A 14,512-nucleotide genomic window follows, 5' to 3' on the forward strand; every position below is an offset into this window, starting at 1 on the left:
TCCAGTTGCACGGTGTCCTACATTCATTTTTTTTTTACTTCCTGCTGTTACAAATGCAGCAATGGCCTTACCGCGGTGGATTTGCGTCTTTCTAATAATCAAACTAGGATATTGTTATGGTAAGAACGAATGTGTTTGTTTCCTTGTTTTAAATACTTTATAAAAGATTGTTCATCGTATCTAACGGGTGCTAAATGAGCCTGTTTTGATTTAAAAGTACCGGGGGGGGGGGGTGCCGGTATTTCGTTTTTCCATAGGGATGGTTTAAACACGAAATAGTTTGAATTTAATATTAATATTTCTAATATTTTATTTCACAAGATTGAGAAATAGATGATAATGATCAATTTTGAAATGATCATTTATATTTTACTTGGTAAATTGTTCCACATTAATCATCAATAAATACATAAAACAAATCAATAGATCAATCCCAACTTTCATTTTTACTTCTTAATTCAATGACTTACTAAGTGTTTTAACAAATGACATATAAATAAACAGATAATTATTTATTTAACTTTGGAAATATATGGGAAAAGATGTAAAAGTGTGTCGTCAGGGAATATTAATTATTTGACTTGCATAATAATTGATTCCATTGAATTAATTCAAAATGAAATGACAACAGATGAGATCAAAACTAAATCACTTAGGCATGACTGAGACATCATTGGGAGGGATTTTATAATTTTAATTTCTTAATCCTTGGAGCAATATCAGTTAGATTAATTAGTCTAGCAACCATGAGCACTACAATATTGGTCACGGAATTGTAACATTAAGAAAGCGTCACAAGTTGACGTCAAATACGTCTAAGTTTTAAATAATGACTAAACATCAAATGTGATTTGAATGAAATAAGTTTGTTTTGTATAAATTTATATATTGCACCCTTTTAAACATGCACATGTATGGAAGCATTGGGAAAATTCCTCTACATTATTTCATCTAAAATTCTTATAATGCAATCGATTCTTCCAATATGACAAACTCCATTTTTGAACAGCTAGGTCAGAGCAAGTAAAACAAATCATCGACTGTGAGGGCACTAACTGGTATCATGTTGATAAGTTTCAGTATAAAATATTATTTTTATTCAGTACACTAAAATAATCGGTTCCTGGTTTCCGCAGTACAACAATGTAGAACGGATGTTTTATCATCAGCTTTTACGGCAAACAAAATGTACTGTTTCGATAATATCTATTCTTTTGTTATATATATATATATATATATATATATATATATATATATATCGATAAATACCCGTAACAGTCGAAAAATAAGATGATTACTCAAGAAATAAATTCCATGTTTGAAAAAGCATGTGGACATGACTTGCGACGCCTACACTCCACCATATAACTCGCTCCTTGAAATGTATGGCGATGTGAAGAGTACCCTCATGTCAAAAAATATTTGTTTTTAATATTTATATTCTACTTCCATGTCTGTTGGAATTCCGATTTGTTAAAACAGACGTACAATATGTATCAACATTCATACGCACATTGTTCAGTACATTGTTCGAAGTACAATATTCACCTCGCCCTTCGGGCTCGGTGAATATTGTACTCTTCAGGTGTCTAAAACATCGCATTGACCTCAAAAACAGCAATACTTGTATAATATTGTGCTGAAAAAAGTCTTGCATGTCATTTAAATAATATATTTTAATTCCAGATGCAGAAATGAACGTGACAAATATATAAATTACAAAACTTTAATGAAAATCTTGTATATTACAATTTTTTGTGTCGATTATTTGTCACAATCCACTTATATAATGTATAAGTTCCCCGGGCGGAAACCGGAGAATCACCAAATTCCTCCGTCAACTGGCAAAAGGTGCACCCACGGGTGACCGCGATGAGCGAGACCTCGTGGTACCATAACAAGAGATAATACCACATGTGAATAGGAAATCAAGTACTGGCTCAGGTCCTTACTCTATCCCGCCTCCCCTGGTACCATATACAGGGAGAAGCCCAAAACTTGCCCTTGGTACCACAAGGGCCAAGCCGGCCCCTAAAGCAAACAAAGGTGATCCCCACATTCCCTCCAGTAATGAGGATGGAATACACAGAGTTTAGAGCCAAACATGTCACGCGATACAAAGGATGTCATATACGCCATCACATGTCCTGGATGCAAGGACTATTACATTGGTGAAACTGGCAACACTCTCCGTGCCCGTGTACGTGTACATAAGCAGCACATCAGTACACCTGAATACAGACAAATCCAGTTAAGTGAACACCTGGAAACGTGTGGTAAAAAACGATTTAACATTTTCCCATTTTATAAACTCAGATGTGCCAGTGCTATTCAGAGACGGGAAAAAGAAAAACATTTCATTGGTATTCTAAAGCCAAAACTTGATAGTCTTTTATAATTGCCTATGATTTTCCCGTACTTTTTCCAGATCATTGTTGTACATTATCCATGCCGTCACAATATAGACATTTAACGTTCCGCTTACTTTGACGTCACAATCACTGTTACTATGATACTGCTATTTATCTCATACGTGTGGTGTATATTGAGAGTGAGATAAAGAATTAACTTTATCACACGCCCGTTTGATAAAGCACTTCCGGTCCGAACTACTTTTTACACTGTCTCCGCTTGGATGACATATTTTCTGTGTTTATGCATATCCATGCATGAAATAAAGCGTAAAACGTATTATTCTGTATTTATTTAGAATTTCTTTTATAGCAAAATTAAAATGATGTTGCCCCCATTGACATATAGGGCCTAATGCAAGTTACCGGCCACAAAAATGCCAACTCGGTCTGTAACTACTCAAAAAATTACGATCAGAAAACACTATTATCATCGACAAGGAATCGACGGCCTACTGGACAAGCCTAATCGAAAGTACCTTGATATGCTGCGGTACCAAGTATTTAAAAGCACAGTCTCTTTTTTCTGGAGCATATTAAATTAACAAATCTCAACAGCTTTACTTACTAGACTAGGCCTATTTAAAGTGCCTCGGGATTTCCTCTCGCCCTCAAATCCAAAGAAACTACGTAAATAAAATCCAAATGCACAAACACTTCTACTTTTCATTGTAAACTGTTGAACATTCTAATAACGCTGTATTAAAAAATATTATTTTCATTGATCGTTATTACACATGTTTATTTCAAAACGACGACGACATCAATCTTGTATCAGAAGGTCAGGCCTACGTCAAAAAATAAATACTCGGTCAATAGTTATTACTTTGTTGGAATGGCAAAACCATTATTAATTATAAACTATAATCCCTTCTAAAACAATTTTCTTTCATGGTTTCTTTAATAAAAAATAACCTTTTGTACTGTATATTAATGGTTTATAAGCGCACTATTTTTTCCCGCGTAAGGTAGACAGATTAAGCACGACGTCTGAGCCACGGATTCAAACAAATTCAATCAGCTGTTTCTACCATACTGGGGATCATCTCAAAATTAAGTGAAAAGAAGACGTATGAGATAAATAGAACATCTATAGTTGCGTATTTTGATATTTGGTTTATCCAACGAGTTGATATGGTGTATTTATTCGCAAGGCTTGTCAACAAACGAAATCATTTGAAGCTGGGAGTTTTCAGGTCGTATGGGGCTTTAATGAATATTTGAAGGTATGTTTAGACACAAGTATAATAGGAAAATATGTTAAAGAATTGTTTGATATTAAATTTATGAGACAGCAACTCCAGAATACAACTATATAAGGCCTCAACCGTGCGCAGCTTTTTGTGCGCCGTAAATCGAAGGTTTTTATAAGGGGTGGCTCTGTAGCTCTCTATTATGTCAAACTATTTTTTCAGAGAGCCATAGTTCTGCAGCTACCGGGGGCCATGATTTCTTAAATTTTCAGAGATGATAGAGAATGAAAATACCCCGATTTTGTTTTTTGTTTTTTTACATATCTTCAAAATTCACAGATATGTCCAATTTCCGTTTTTTAAGAAGAGATCTTGTCCGCGGGAGATCTCGTAAACGGCTAATTTTTAGATTTAGGCACCACATTTTCAGGAATGATAGATCATGACAAGTAGGTTTATCGAATATGGTTAACTCCGTCAGCCGTCACTTCTTGATCTCACCGGAAGTGATCAAAGAAATCAAAAATTTCAGATTTTTTTCTTTTGACGCAAAATTAACATTACTTTATTGTTTCATTCTTGTAGTTTTGAAATATGTTGATCCTATACCGGAATCAAAAACAGCAACTTCCGGTTTTAAGAGAAAAACTGGAAAAATTGAGTTTTTGACTTTGCCTTAAATCTCGCTTGAATATGGAGTATTACAAATTATTTTCTTGTATGTTATTAACATTGCAAATGTCTAGAATAACGTAAAATATTTTGGTGAAATCTACTTCCGGTCGTGAGATTTGCAGTCTTCAAAATGAGAATTTATTCAAGCTAATACTTTGCAAATGTGAACGACTGACGTCTCAAGTTATCAAGATTGATAGTCAGTCATCAGTGTGTTTGTATCATGTAAAAATCGTAGGTAACCATCACTTCCGGTCGTGACAGGAAGTGATATAAAAATGTAATTTTTTGAAGTTTTTTTTTTGTTTTGACAGATATTGGAGCTAATATGGATGATGATTAGGTCTTGTTCATGTAAAATATGTCCACCGGAAGTGTCGACCGAAAAACCGGAAGTTGTCTCAAACATGGGTATTTTTGTCGAAAGTTAAAAGTATGATTAGTTGAGAATTATTAAAGTGTAGAAGAAAAATTCATTGGAAAGAAAATGACAACTTCCAGTTTTAAGAGAAAAACAGCTTAATTTTGGTTTTTTAAACTACCCGTAAATCTGGTTTGCAAGTAAAGTAATTCAATTGATTTTCATATATGTTACTGACACTTAAGATGTCTAGATTAAAGTCGAATATATTTGTTAAATCTACTTCCGGTCGTATGTTTTCCTGTTCTTAAAATGATACTTTGTTCTTGCATGTGCTAAGCAACAATAAAAGACGGAGTAAAAAATTTGAGCTTCCAATCTCAACAGGAAGTAGTATAACGGAAGACCTACTCATTACTAGTAATGAGTTTCTAGTTATTATTTTTCTCCGGTACTTTTGTGTCCGGGGGTGTTCTCAGAAACTACAAAAGGTACCGATATGAAACTTTCCAGGATGACAGTATAGCGTTTATAGATGTGCAGAACGATAGTCATTTTGTCGGTATATGCATGCACGCGAACGCACGTGCATTGTAATTTTGGTACAAAAAATGAAAAATCAGAATATATAAGGGATCGATATGAAACCTTACTAGGATGATAATATATCATTTGTAGATATGAAAAATGGCACGCATCACTATTTTAGTACACTAACTTTGTAATCAGTCTACCTTCTTTGTTGTTCATTGAAATGGTTTGATTTTCATATCATAGGTAGGTATTAATAACCCTTAACTGTTCTGTATGGTCAAAATTACCAATCCGCACGTGCATGCACTTTGCGGATGAGACTGCAAAAACCGAGGTCCCGTGTCACAGCTGGTGTGGCACGATAAAGATCCCTCCCTGCTCAATAGCTATAAGCGCCGAGCATAGGCCTAAATTTTGCAGCCATTCACCGGCAGTGGTGACGTCTCCATATGAGTGAACTATTCTCAAAAGGGACGTAAAACAATATTCAATCAATCAATCATGTATATCAAAGACAAAAAGACAGGAAATGTGAATATATTCTATGCGTCACCTCTTTAAGTAACAACAATTATGTAGATAAGAGAAATGCCGGGTTCTCCTAAAACAATTGCTGTAGATTCCTAATTTTACGCGAGTACTTATTATTGCGAATTGATTCATGGCCGTCAAATCGCGAGAAGTTAAATTCGCGAGTGCTCTTTTGATCAAGAGTTTTTGCATGTAATTTGGCAATATAAAATTAAAAGCGAGTAGTTTAATTTCGCGAGTGATGTTTCTCGCGAATTTACGCGATAATAAATCCCTTGCGTATATTTAGGAGTTTACAGTTTCTATTCTGATTTTATCAAATACATTTGCATTGCGATTTAACGCTACAGAAGATAAATGTACATATCATTATTGAGACTGAGACCGCTTAAAAATTAATTACTTTCTGATTATGAATATGATTATGTTTAGAGATGAGAATCACGGGTTCCGCGTTGCGACAGGCGTTGACAAGTTAAAGAACCCTCACTGCTACCTGAGTGCTAGATTTGAACAATTATGAGTGGATTATTCTAGGCGAGATATAAAACAAACAACTATCTTTGAGTTGATGCTTCAATTGGATTCAATTTATTATCAATGATATTAAAGCAGATATCATTTATATGTTTTGCACGTATGCAATATATATACCAAGTTTGGCCGCACCCCGCAGTCAGAACTTTTACCCTATGGATCCTCAAAGTTACTATTTTGGCAGAGGCCTTCCTGTTCTATATCACTTTGTATTTAATTTTCTTAAAGTTTTCAAGTCACATACCCATATATAGAACTGTTTCTGAACATGAATCGAATGTGAAGATGAACACGAATATGAAACGAATGCATCCCGATTCCGATGCTTAAAACAAAAAAATGTTTCATTCCTTAAAATTGTAAATAAATGAATGAAATTCCAATTCTTAATTTAGAGATCTGCATTTTAAATTTTGTTAGCTAATAGAGTAGTGTGTACATTACTGATATATCTTATAAATGTTCGTTATCCTAAAGTGGCGCTTTACATTGTATGTTAAGTACAGTTTATATATTTTGTTCTTCGAACTGCCAAACAGGAACAAAGTCAAGACTGGATTAGACAGGGTCAGGATTTTCAGGCGACCTTGACCTAAAGCTACATGGGACGGATTTGCTTGAGAAGTCTCTTTATGACCCGTATTTCTTCAAGGCATCGTGTGAAAATATTTAGAATCACCAAAAGACGATTTAAAAAGGACTCGAAAAACTATGCGTGTGTGGTGAGAGAGAGAGAGAGAGAGAGAGAGAGAGAGAGAGAGAGAGAGAGAGAGAATGAATACGTGCGTGGTGTATGTTTTGTGTGAGAGAGGATACACTGTTTAAGCGTGGTGTGTTAACGAGAGGATGTGTCCGTGGTGTTTGAGAGAGGGTGTGCAGGGGCGGGTCCAGGAATTGTGGTTACGGGGGGCGCCACTTTATGAGGCAGGGGGTTTGGGGGCCGCCTTGAGGTCCCTAGTTGGTCCAGGGCGAAGTTCTGGTGGGGGCCGAGGTTACAGATTTTATAGGGCTTGAAATATGTCTCCTATTTAAGTCATTTGTACTATTTTCTATCATTTTTAAGAAGGTGAAATTAGTAAAATGACGCAAATTTTAAGGGGTTTTGGAAAAAACAATAAGTTTTCCAATAAAGTAATTCAAGAAATCAAAAGATTTTGTCATTCATTTCTCCGGGAGTGGAAGAAATGATTGCTTCTTTTATCGTTTAGTGCATTTTTCTAAACAAGATACCACGATTTACCTTAGATTTGAAAATTTTAGGGGGGGGGGGGGGCGTCGGCTGCTCCCCCCTTAAATCCGCCACTGGTGTGTGTGAGAAAGGATGTCTGCGTGATGTGTGTTACTTCAGCATACTATAGAGGTTTACGGCGAGATACTTTTGACTTGGCGCCGAGGTATATGAGGGGCGTAGGGACGTTAACCGAGGCTCTTACTTGCAGGGGTACTTGATGTGTGTGTGTGAGAGGATGACTGCATGCAGAGAGAGAGAGAGGGGGATGTCTGCGTGGTGTGTGTGTGAGGGAATGTCTGCATGGTGTGTGAACGAGAGATGATGTCTGCGTAGTGTGTGAACAAGAAATGATGGCTGCGTAATGTGTGTGTGTGTGTGTGAGTGTGTGAGAGAGAGAGAGAGAGAGAGAGAGAGAGAGAGAGAGAGAAAGAGAGATTTCTTCGTGTGTGTGAAAGTTCAATTTTATTGGATCTCATCACCATTGTGCAATGGTATACAGAGATATAAAGAACAGTGCGACATTTAACTCTGGACACGACAAAAGTCCGGAGTTTCGCCAACCCTTTTATTAAGGATACAAATAAACCCTTCACAAAAAAAGATGGGATTTTATGTTCACAAGACATGCACCAACATTTACACTTGCACCTATTGTAGTTTTTAAGATATTTCACCTGAAATCAAAAAATCCCATGGGATTTTGGAGGGATTTTTAATCCCACTTGGGGGATTTTCACTCCCACAAAAAATCCTATGGGAGAAAAAATATAATTTCTCCCATAGGATTTTAACTCCCATATTTAACCTTAATATGGGATACAATGTCCCATAGGAGGAAATGTCCCATAATGAACATGAAATGGCAGTAAATATCCTATTTGAGCATGAATGGGAATAGATATCCCAAATAAAACACAGGATGGGATTTTTATTCCATGAATATAACAATAAAACAGAAAATTGTATCTTAAAAAGTGTTGTTTGTCATGATTCTTAAAATGTACTTAAAAGCCAAGGCATGGCATTAATTTTTAAATATATATATAGTAATTATAAACTCTTATGTGTAGGCCTATGTGTTTGTGAATAAATGTCTAAAAAACATGAGAGATAATAAAAGATATTAGAGCTCTGCATTACTAAACTTTTCCCCATGCAATTTTAATTGTATACATATAACCCTTGCACAAAAATATCCATATAAAATTGGACGGGACTATATTATTGCAACAAGCAGACAAGAACACTATGAAATACTCATTCACACACGGGCACTGTAAGTTAATGTAAATATATAGTATGTGCATGTATAAATATATATACATGCACATACTACATGTATCTATTTACATCAACTTCCATTGCCCGTGCATTCACATGCAGTTGCTCACATTCACTATTCACAACCCTTCATATGTCGTCAGGTACTAAAATATGTTCACAGGAACCGGTAATTTTGTCTGTATTAATAATAGTGTGGGTATATACCATATACCGTACCATCCCCTAATCAGCTGCTATTGGGGGGGGGGGGGGGGGGGGGGGCTACAAGGGCTGATACTTCACTCAAAACTTCGTTTCAAAATAGTTCTTAAAATTATCGTCACCCACCATCCTTGTGGTTTTAGAAAGGGTAGCAGTATTATTACTACAGATTAAATTACCAGTTCCTGTGATATGTTGTTGAATTACGGAATAGGCCTAGCTTACAACTTGTTTACATATTCTAAAATTAGTGTTAAGTGCTTACGGTGAAACATGAACTCTGCTAGGTAATGCTAAGTTGTTTAGTGAACCGAATCAGACATCTCAAATAAGATTCTCGATTATTTAACAACACAAGAATCATTTTACAAAATGCATGCTTCGGTCCATCTTTCCCTCCCTTCTACAATCGTATTCATTCTCAAGTCAAAGTACTTTCTCCGATTGCTACCTTTACATTAAGCGTCGAAAAGACTTTGACAGGCGTGTCCGAATAAACGGTTAACAGACGTCTCGACTCTAGGGAAGTTCGGCTCTAAGTGTTCTAAACATCTCGAGCGATTTTATAGTGATAAACTTATATGATTTTCGACATTTGTGTATCAATGTTTTATTAATATTGTAGACTTTTTTTACTCATAAAGCAAAGCAATGTTATCGCAAATTTTTAGGTCTACTTACAAATGTATTAACCCCGAGATCCGCCACTAATTAGTTACACAAGTTGTGTGGATACAACAGTCTTCACTTATCATTTTAATTTCATTGGATGATAAAATAGATGACGTTAATATTTTGAATACCTTGTATACGCAAAAGAATTTAACTATACGATGTTTATTTTTCAAATAATAACTTCAGTGGCGAATGGGCGGATCCCCCGTCCCATTCCCATCCCTCACGCATAGTACTAATTATTTCCCCAGCCACTTAATGACCAGATATACACGACTATTAAATGTAAAGCACTGTTCAGTCATTGTGTACTCCCAATTAATTAACAATTTACCCTCGTAAATCATAATCGTTACGCTTCGTTGGACATGAAACCTTAAATCAATCCATTGACACTACTTAGTCAACGATTTTATATTGTGATACATTTCTATGATTTCGGACATTTATATATCAGGATTATCTGATTTATTTATCAGTGTTCAAAAATCAAAGTACATGTACCGTTACAACGATTTTATACCTACTTCTTATAATACCCCCCTGGATACGCCACTAGCTAAATTAATTCTGGTGATGCCTATAACAGCGGTACATGTACTCACCTATCATTCTAACTTATTGAAAGTTAAAATAAATGTAGATATAATCTAATGTAAACATTTTGAATACTTTATATATATATATATATATATATATATATATATATATAAAGGCATGCCTTCATCATATGATGTTATGTTTATTAACTTTAGTGGTAGATAACCGAGAACGACACTCCACCCCTACTTCGCACAATTCAATTTCTAATATTGACAAGCGGCCCATTTTGACCAGATAGACATTACCCTTGAACGTAAAACACTGGTCAGTCATTGTGTATTTCTAATTAACAAACTTCATCATTGAATACAGCCACTGACACTAGTCGTGAGTTGATTTTGTACGTGATAAATTCCTAATGATCTTTACTCGTGTGTTTCATTGCTTATTTGGAGTTTTTATTTGTTTGGTTTTTCCCCCTTCTTCTTCTTCTTCAAGAGCAAAGTATTGATATTGCAGTTTAACCCCCTGGAACCGCCAGTTATTAGGTAGACGTATTGTGTTGATCTACTAATTAGGTAAATGAAGTCAATGGATATCTGCGGTAATATTTAGCGTTATTCACTTAATATTAGCTTCCTAACTATATTGAAAGTTGAAATAAACAACGTTAACATTTCGAATACTTTAAATATCTAGGATACATAATCATACGAGGATTATTTTTTAATATTTTGAAATTAGAAAAACAACTTTAGAGGCGGAGGAGCGGAAGCCATCCCTCTTCCTGCAGGATTTATGGTCCAAAATTGACAAAAGGCTCGTTTTGACCAGATAGAAATGGCACTTTCAAACGGAAAATATTGGTCAGTCATTGTGTACTTCCAATTAAAAAAACTACTCCCATTGTAACTCTACTTAGTCCCTGGTATTCTACAATGTACAATTTGAATATTTCATATTTGTATGGTATAAACAGTCACACGATGTTTAGTTCGGAAATTAAAAAAAAATGTAGTGGGGACACTGGTCAGTCATTGTGTATTCCCAATTAACAAACTACCCTTTTAAATCCTACTCGTTACGGTTCGTCAGACACGACAACATCTTGTGGGTGTACTTGTTTATTGTAATTAAGGTCTGCTTCGCAATGAAAACCTGTTATCATTGACAATTAATTGTTATTCCACTTAGTCATCGATTTTTTATGTGATACATTTCTATGATCACGGACATTTATATATATATATCAGGGTTGTCTTGTCAGGGTTTATTTATCATTATTCCAAAAGCAAAGTACTGTTATCACGATTTTATGCCTACTTCTTACCCCTCTGGATCCGCCACTAGCTAGATAATTTTGGTGATGCCTATAACAGCGGTACTCATCTATCATTGTAACATTATTGGAAGTTAAAATACAAGTAAATTTAATGTTAACATTTTGAATACTTTACATATATACATGTTAAGGAATTCATCATATGATGTTTATTAACTTTAGTGGTGGATGACCGAGAGCGAACATCCCCCTCTCCCTCGCACAGTTCAATTTCTAGAATTGACAAGTGGCCCATTTTTACCCTTGAACGTAAAGCACTGGTCAGTCATTGTGTAATTCCAATTAACGAACTTCACCATTGAGTTCTGGCCGTTACGCTTCGTCAGACACTAACCCACTAATACTACCTAGATACTGATTTTGTACGTGATAAATTCCTGTGATCTTTACTAGTATGTTTCATTGTTTATTTGGAGTTTCTATCTGTTTGGGTTTTCTATTTTTTCTTTCTTCAAAAGTAAAGTATTCATATTGCAATTTAACCCCCTGGATCCGCCACTTTTTAAAAGTACACATATAAATATAATTGTGTTGATCTATAATAATCAGGTAAATGAAGTCAATGGATATCTGCGGTAAAATTCAGCGTTATTCACTTAGCTTCCTAACTATATTGAAAGTTGAAATAGACAACGTTAACATTTTGAATAATTTGAATATTTAGAATAGATAATCGTGCGGTGTTTATTTATGAATATTTTGAAATTTAAAAAAAACCAAAACTTTAGCGGCGGAGGAGCAGAAGCCACCCCTCCTCCTGCAGAATTTATGGTCCAAAATTGACAAAAGGCTCGTTTTGACCAGATAGAAATGGCACTTGAACGGAAAATACTGTTCAATCACTCTACTTAGTCCCTGATATTCTATACAATGTACAATTTGAATACTTCATATATGTACAGGAAATAATCACACGATGTTTAGTTCGGATATAAAAAAAAAATATAGTGGCCCAACTGGTCAGTCATTGTGTATTCCCAATTAACAAACTATCCTTTTAAATCCTAGTCGTTACGCTTCGTCGGACACGACAACATAACACATTGACCCTAACCGAACAAGTCTTGTAGTTAAGGTCTTCTGCTCCCAAATGGAAACCTGAATAAGATATCATTAAGGTCTTCCGTTTCCAACGGAAGATTTCGTTGTTCTTGACACTACTTAAATAAAAAAAAAAATAGTGGTCCCACTAGTCAGTCATTTTGTATTCCCAATTAACAATCTACCCTATTATATTCTACACGTTACGCTTCGTCAGACACGAGATCATAAGCCATTGACCCTAACCTATCTAGTCTAGTATAAATGGGTTTTTTGTTTACTGTAATTCAGGTCCTCCGCTTCCAACTGAAGACCTCATTGTTATCTCTGTTATCATTATGGTCTTCCGCTTCCAAAGAAAGATTTCGTTGTTATTTTTGACACTACCTAGAGACATAATCTCGAACATTTATGTATCGATGATTTGTTGTTTGTTGTAATTTTTTGGTGGAAGCTTTACTGGAGTTGAAATAGTTACGGTTGATATTGGAAATAGATTTTACAATGAAGAACTAATACTGTCTTCATTACTAGGAAAACTTTAGTAGCGGACTGATCAAAGCACCCACCCTTTCCCCAACCCCTCGACCAGCCATCACGTATAGTTCATTTTCCAAAATATATAGATGCAACACTTGATCGTAAAATAGTGATCAATCAATGCATATTCCTAATCAACAAAATACCTTTAAAAGTGCGACATTTAACTCTGGACACGATAAAAGTGCGGAGTTTTTTGTCTATGACAACCACATATTTTCTTCAATAAAAACACTAAAATTTCACTCTGTCATTAAATGTACGTATACGACGCGATCTAATCAAGCCGGCATAGAGGCGCCCCATGCGAAAATTACCCTTATCAAATGTTACGTACTTCGGATTTTTATTGAGCTTAATCCTAAATATTGCACATCTAGATAATTTTCCAAAAATATATGAAACTTTTTACTTGTATCAAAATTCTTTCTGTTTTATATCTTCTAAATTTTATCATAGCGTTACCTAACAGTCTCACTTGCAGAATTAAGGGGTGTGGAGATGGAACCCCCCCCCCCCCATCATTTCAAAGATAAGAATTTAATGTGCTTGCAATTGATCATTACCTGTAATGCTTCAATATTTTCTCCCGTAAGGGAGGGGGACAACCCCTCCCGAACCACCCTAACCGTGATTTGGTTAGTCCTCAATTGCAAAGCCCTTGTAGTCCAATATCCAGTATCCAGTTAATGTAGGGCTTTTACATGTAATATGTATATCAGATATGTTTCATCCCGTGGGGATCCGGTGTTGTATCATAGACCCCCCCCCCCCCCCCCCCCGGAAAAACGGGCCCGGAATTGCGCCCCAGGATATAATTTCCCCCTATGTACAAAATCAGTATAGAGTCTCCCCTTTGGCGGAAAAATCGCCCTGGTATATATATACCCCCCCCCCCCCCCTGTTTCCGGATTTCATTTGTTATAATAGTTTAAGGAAATAGATATGCGCTCATTAATATTACGATATTCATAAAACAAACAAATATTTTTATTGTAAATACAATATGCTTACCAAAAGACTTTAACGATGGTCAATATAAGTAGGATTTTTCGTAAAAAATCGACTCACTAAGCGCACGGTACTGGTGTCACTTTACGTTACACTTATAACGTCATAAATTGTGGCAAAATATAATCACGAAAGCAACGTCACATTTTAAACAAATTCATTATCTCCAAGCTGTAATATCATAACTAAAGCACATGCATGATTTAATGTTTAAAAATTGAAAATAAATCTTTGTACGTGTATAGTGTACATTCATAAAAATTATGAATTCTTAGAAATACTCCAAAGTATACGTACTGTATTTATTTCACCGTGCCTACAACAGCAGGCATGTCGTATGAAATAAGGGTACCCGTTTCGGTAGGTTTCGTTTTGCTTCGGTAGATTTCGTTTCCTTTCGAT

At 35.5% G+C, this 14,512-nt stretch overlaps 1 protein-coding gene across 1 annotated transcript in view; it reads left to right on the top strand.

The window, feature by feature from the left end:
• The window catches only part of LOC125661175 (uncharacterized), a 26,999-nt gene continuing 12,487 nt past the window's right edge, over window positions 1-14,512 (top strand). The window contains exon 1 of the mRNA XM_056147150.1: window positions 1-119. Within this exon, the coding sequence (XP_056003125.1) occupies window positions 62-119 (58 nt within the window). The 5' untranslated portion in view covers window positions 1-61. The remainder of the gene's footprint in view (window positions 120-14,512) is intronic.

This window comes from Ostrea edulis, chromosome 8 (genome assembly GCF_947568905.1).
Source record: "Ostrea edulis chromosome 8, xbOstEdul1.1, whole genome shotgun sequence".
Lineage (NCBI taxonomy): Eukaryota > Metazoa > Mollusca > Bivalvia > Ostreida > Ostreidae > Ostrea > Ostrea edulis.